The following is a 6,549-nucleotide window of genomic DNA, read 5'->3' as shown; positions in this document are numbered from 1 at the left end:
GGAGAGATAGATCTATTTGAGGATCTGGTAAAAGCTAAGGATCTGCTTCTCAGAAAGCCATCCATAAATGCCATAATTTCCATATCACTTGAGCATATTCCTAGGGATCCTGGAAAAAGGGTATAAATAAATGAGTCTTACACTAAGAACCTCTGTTCTAAATAAAGGAAGGTAAATTTAGGTGATAGAGACAACCAACCAAGGTGAAGCACATATGTGTACATGACACTAATGGTCCTACCGTTTAATACCTAGAATTCTATAAAAACTCTCAAACAAAACACCAGTCACATTCCAGACCTCTACTTACCTATCTGGATTTATTAAAGATCGTATAGTAATTGCAGCCTTTAAACGCTGCTTGACATCTAGGTAACTAGAAGGCTCATCAAACATGAAACTATAAAAAAAGAAGAAAAAAAGCAAATATGAAGACAAATAAGACATTCTACCTTGCATGTTATTTTAAAGCACTGTAGTATCAATAGCTTCTGATTTAACAGCAACAGAAACCTCCCCAAAAACTGATGAAAATTCTACCTATAATAGTAAAATTTTTGGCACTTTGTTCAGAAGCATGAAGAAAGTAATTAGCATAAGCAAGATTGCACAACTTGGGAAGAACCCACCAGGCTAAGGCTAAATTATGAACTGGCACCTCCTCTTGAAAAATATTCTGATGTAGTCTGAAGTAGTTTGGAGAGCTAGTGCAAAATTCATAGAAGAGTTTCTATAGAAGAGCTAGCCTGCACTGGACACCAGAGTGGAAATGTGGAAATAGACAGGAGTAAGAATATCTGGGAGAAGAGAGGCACTAAACTGTAGGAAAGAAAACTGCCTTTTCATTCTCCTTTTCTCTCACATGGAATGCCCCCCTGATCTAGGGCAATCTACAAGACCTCATGTTTTGCTTCAGGTATTTCAAAAGCTTGGTGGCCTGGTTAGAGAGCTTAAGTCTTAAAAACAAAAAAAACAAAAACTTTATGTAAAAAGTGGCCTTCAATTATGAACAAACAAGTGACTTTCTATTAAAAAGCTCTGGAACCTATCTACTTACCTAAGGAAATGATAGTTTCCCTTCCTTGTAGGAAAAATAACAGGGAAAATGAGTAGTAGATGCATAATTGCTTTATCATCTTAACTCAAAATGAGAACCTTAGATATCATTTCTCTTAATTTCTCTCAAAACCATTCCTGTATCAGCAGCATTACAAATAAAAACTCTAAAATAGGGTTAAAAAAATTATAAAGTAACCTACATATCAGCTTTCTGTATGCAAACGACAGCACAAGCAAATCTCTGCAATTCTCCTCCTGAAAGATCTTCAACGTTTCGTTCTTTTAGGTGGGTTAAATCTATAAAGAACACAGAGGCATTGTGTTCAATGTTATAAATTTTATTTTACCTCTTCCAGGCAAAATGTATACTGCATGTCATTATTCGGAGTTTGAACCCTATTTTAATTGAAAATTGTGTGACATGGAAAGTAAATACGACAATTTAGAGAATTTTATACAACAATACTAGAGAATTTTCCCATTTATTTTATGTATAGCTATCTGTACAAAAATGTATACTTTCGTGACTTTTAAACACTTACCAAGCTGTTGACATACAACTGCCTGTGTTTTTGTTTCATCTTTTCGGTCCAAAATAGATCCTACTGTCCCCTGTCATAATATACCAGAAACAGTTACCAATGTTTTCTTTCAATATTAAAAAGAATCACAAAGAAAAACACCTTTACTTTGCTAAATCTTTTATATTTCCCTCAATAGCTAAAGTATATAAATTATTCCTAAAAGCAACTAACCTTTGCAGCCTTAGGAATCTGGTCTACATATTGGGGTTTGATAATGGCTTTTAAGTCATCTTCCAGAATCTTGGTAAAATAATTTTGTAATTCAGATCCACGGAAATAAGTCAAAATCTCTTGCCAGTCAGGAGGATCCTAGAAATATTTATATATAATTATATAAATTAAAATTAATCATATAATTGCAAATAGGATGAATGCCAAGTGAAACAGAATGTAGGTCCAAGTAGAATACTTCTGTGTTCTCTCTAAAATTGAAGGCTGATTTAATATCACATGAAGGCCTAACAACTCCTAATAGTTTCCTTAAAGGAACTCCAAATTTTCAGTCAAGTAGTGCTAACATTTAAAAAGGAATGACACAACTTCATCTATATAGTTTCTCACCATTAATTCCACGAATAATCTTGTCAAGAACATTAAAAAAAAATCACAGATCCCCCTAAATCTCATAAAACTAACTCAAGATATTAATTTTTACAAGTTAGCAATACATACATCGTACTTTCCAAGGTTTGGCTTTTGCTTTCCTGCTAAAATTTTTAAAGCAGTTGACTTTCCAATACCGTTAGTTCCAACTAATCCCAAAACTTCACCAGGACGAGGGATAGGCAACCTGTTATAAGTATATAAAAATAAAAAAACAACTCAGGCTTAGGTAGAAAAGCTACATAATATCAGAATGATGTATTTTAATGCATTTGCACTTCACACACATCCGTTAATAAGCTAAGAAATATATGCCAGATATTATTGGCTATTAGAAAAAAAAACAGACAAAAGATTAACTTAAACTGTTAATTGTTAGAAATGCATTCATGACTAATATTACTCCAACTTTCATTTATTCAATTTTCATTCAAAGTCCATTCTAAAGTAACATTTCTTCTTTACAGATAAGGTTCAGTTTTAATGTATAACAAAATGCTTTGGTGTAACATTACATAGCAGGTGCAACCTCACAGTCCTTTTTTTCTGGCCTGCCATTTACTTACAAGGAGAGAAGTGCCACATCAATCAGAAATATTCCACTTCATTCTCCCTGCTGCAGTAGGCCCTTTAAAGCTGGCAGGTTGAGAAATACCTTTTTATTAGTAAAATCTGGACTCCCGGATTTAAAATAGTAGTGTTCAGCAGAAAAAAACCTCAGAGAACTAAGGACTTGTTTGTAACTTAGTAATATATACCATCATTCAAAGTGATATTCGCTGTACATCATCAAATTAATAGATAAATAATATTGAAGGCATGTTCCCTTAAAAGTTATTCTGGGGATAAGGGCATTACCAACAATAGTGATTCTTGGTCCTGGTTATACATTAGAATCACTTGTTGCCTTTTTTGCCAGACTCTCCAGGGGTCCTCAAACTACAGCCCATGGGCCACATGCAGCCCGCCGAGGATATTTATCTGGCCCACTGGGTGTTTTTGCCGCTGCTGCCTGTCCTGCTTAGCAGCTGACTTGTCCTGGGCCTGCAGTCCGGCCCACCAATGGTCTGAGGAACAGTGAACTGGCCCTCTGTTTAAAAAGTTTGAGAACCCCTGCATCTATACCCAGAGATTGAGATGTAATTCAACTGGGGTAAAACCCAAGCATTAGCAGTTTTAAAAAATCCCCCTAGGTAATGCTAATGTTAGCCAGAACGAACCACTGGCACATACAACATGACTGGGCACGATGTTATAATACTGTTTTTCCCTCTGGTAGATGGTTAATGTTGTTTTTCCCCCATTTTTGCATTCTCTGAAAATTCTAAATGCATTTTATTTTTAACTTGACAGAAGTAAAGAGGAATGGTGATGTGAAAATATACCTGTGAAGTTTGAAGGCATTGGCACAATATCGATGTGTGGTTTCTTTTTCCAAGTTGCTTGGTAAATTGACAATTGATAAGGCGCCAAAGGGGCATTTCTATTATTTAAAGTAAAAAATTAATTTTGTATTAATTTGTAGAAATACATACATGATTAAAATGCATAGATTAAGAATACTTTAATAAACAATCCAAATATGGGAATGTCACAAAGGTGTGAAATGTTTCATTTCCTTATTTACGTAAAAATAAAAATTAAGTTTCTTAAAGACTGGAATCGTATCAACTCTAGTCATCCCTTAGTATGTGTGGGGGACTGGTTCCAGGACTCCTGCATATACCACAATCTGTACAGATTCAAGGCCTGCAGTCAACGCTGCAGTACCTGAGTACACAAAACAGTCAGCCCTCCCTATACTTGGTTTTTGCATCCTGCAAATACTGTATTTTCAATCTAAGTTTGGGTGGAAAAAAACCCACGTATAAGTGGACCCTCATAGTTCAAATCTATATTGTTCAAGGGTCAACTGTAATTTGATATTTCCCTTAGTGACAGGCATGATAATATCCTAGATATTTAATGAATGTTTAACAAGTACTGAAAAACTTAATAGAACATGAGATTTTCTGTTTTTTTTTTTAATGTAGTAGATAAGGGATGAGACAAAAGATGGTTATTGAATAGATGATTTCATATTCTCTCCAAATCAGATACCTTTCCTCTAATTCCTTCCATTATTCCTGTTCTTGACTGCTTCCTTTTTTACCCTGTGAAGTCCTTTAATAGATTATATCTTTTTGAGGTTTTTCCCACTCCACCATTAGCTAGCACTGCATAGATTAAGAATTAATGTCTTTTCATTGTAATTTTTATGCATCCCATATGAAAAAGATGCTTCCCTCAGAGTAAATTCACATTAAAAACCTACTTATTCATTCAAAAACTTACTCAAAGAACATCTGATTATTAGGTAAATATCCCAAGAAACAGAATGGCCAGAGCAGGAAGGTCATCTAACACATTAACTGCCATGGGAGTATTTAACACACATTAGTTTTGAGTCTGGGGCTTCACGAAGGTGTGAAACCTCTACTCATTGTTTTTCCTGTCTAGCATGTCTCCCCTCATCTCCTGTTGCCCTGCTCCCTTCTGCCTGCCCAAGCAGGCCACATGTGCTGGACTATGTTCTCTAATTACCTTACCTTCCAATTGTGTGCTGTGCCTTGAAAGTTTGCCTGGTGGCTCTTTGACTAAATCTATACTGTAGTATGCAGCAACATGTGACATGTTGCACATACGTAGGAGGCAGGATTCAGAGGGCATCATTCAAACCCACTCAAGGTCTACTCAAAACACTCAATTCTCAGGGACAAATTCAGTAAAGTATGCTTGTGAGTCACATACAATTCATACAGCATGCAGTGTAAAAACTGATTCCACTGTATGAGCTGCATAATTCATGCATAGAAAACAATGAAAGATACATTTTTCATTGAATTAGAAAGGATCATTTTGTTTTCACAGTTTTTATTCGATTTTCATAATAAAACACTGTGATCCCAAGGAAAACCATTTTTTTTTCTGTTGTGGCAGCCCATGTGTTAAGAGTAACATGGTAAGAAACTATGGAGGTTCATATAAGACTATAACCTCATATTAGAGATCTGTTTACCACCCATTTTCAACCTTGGGGGGCAATTTCAAAGTCTCTGTATATGAGATTTCAGTGAATCTCCATTTTATAAGTAACAGAACCATACAGAATTAGAAAAAATACCCTAGACCGGCTGTGGTGGCTCATACCTGTAATCCCAACACTTGGGAGGCCAAGGCAGGTGGATTGCTTGAGCTCACAAGTTTGAGACCAGCTTGAGCAAAAAGTGAGACCCCATCTCTACTAAAAGTAGAAAAACTGAGCCAAGAGGATCCCTTGACCCAAGAGTTGGAGATTGCTTTGAGCTATGACAGCACAGCACTCTACCAAGGGTGACAAAGGGAGACTCTCTCTCAAAAAAAAAAAAAAAAAAGAAAAAAGAAAAATACCTCTTCTTTTCTAATAAAGTAATTTCTACCCTGTAACCAAAACTATTACTTTTTTACACATTAATGTTTCTGCCAGTGGAGTCACCCCCATTATTCTCTTTCATCAATGTACATAAAATGCTTGTAGGTTGCAAATGATTTAAGCTTATTTAAATCTACAAGGGAAAATATCCACTGTTCATATATGAAGTACATTATAAGTATCTTAGTGTTCAGAAAGTATATATTACTTCCCCACCCCTATGAATAGATCAATCTTATTAGATTGTTTTCATCTACTAAAGTAGACATACAAAGTTTTAGAATCCCATTTTCCTACAGCAGCAAAAAAAGAGAACAGATGATAATACAGTGTTCAAAATCAGACTCCAAGCACCTAAGACTAGACTAGACATAGGCAGGCATCTAACAAGAGATTAGTAAATATTTGCTGGAATGAATGTTTTCAGCTTATCTTTTCAAAATAAAGAAAAATATTTCCAAGGACTCAGGAAATCTTTCTGGATACTTCACCAAGGATTCAGAAACCAATGTAAAACGTACATATGATTTATTTATAAATACAGTGGCACCAATACTCTGATGAAGCTCCTTTTAATATCTACACATAAACATATCTAAATTAAGAACTTTACACATTGGTTCCTAAATTCCTTTTATGAACTAAAGCTGAAAATACACCATTAATAAGTCAAAAAAGGCTAATCAAACTATTCAGTGCAACAAAAACTAATTGAGCTATTTTAAAAATTATACTATTAGGATAACTAGATGCATGAAAAAGCATTTAAGGATGAGGCTAAATTTTAAAATTCTTGGTTGTCTGTAATTCTATTTAAAGGTGTGAATTTAAAATTAAATACATAGGCTCGGC

The 6,549-nt window shown here is 35.0% G+C and overlaps 1 protein-coding gene across 1 annotated transcript in view; it reads right to left on the bottom strand.

Moving 5' to 3' along the window:
- Positions 1-6,549, bottom strand: part of ABCE1 (ATP binding cassette subfamily E member 1) — a 31,151-nt gene that overhangs the window by 15,664 nt on the left and 8,938 nt on the right. The window contains 6 exon segments of the mRNA XM_003790193.3: positions 311-400; positions 1,260-1,356; positions 1,602-1,671; positions 1,815-1,952; positions 2,316-2,433; positions 3,632-3,729. Coding sequence (XP_003790241.1) covers positions 311-400; positions 1,260-1,356; positions 1,602-1,671; positions 1,815-1,952; positions 2,316-2,433; positions 3,632-3,729 — 611 coding nt within the window.

Source organism: Otolemur garnettii, unplaced genomic scaffold (assembly GCF_000181295.1).
Source record: "Otolemur garnettii isolate 467f Iridium unplaced genomic scaffold, OtoGar3 scaffold00041, whole genome shotgun sequence".
Classification (NCBI taxonomy): domain Eukaryota; kingdom Metazoa; phylum Chordata; class Mammalia; order Primates; family Galagidae; genus Otolemur; species Otolemur garnettii.
Note: the sequence above shows the minus strand (reverse complement) of the source record. Positions and strands in the feature narration are given on the sequence as shown.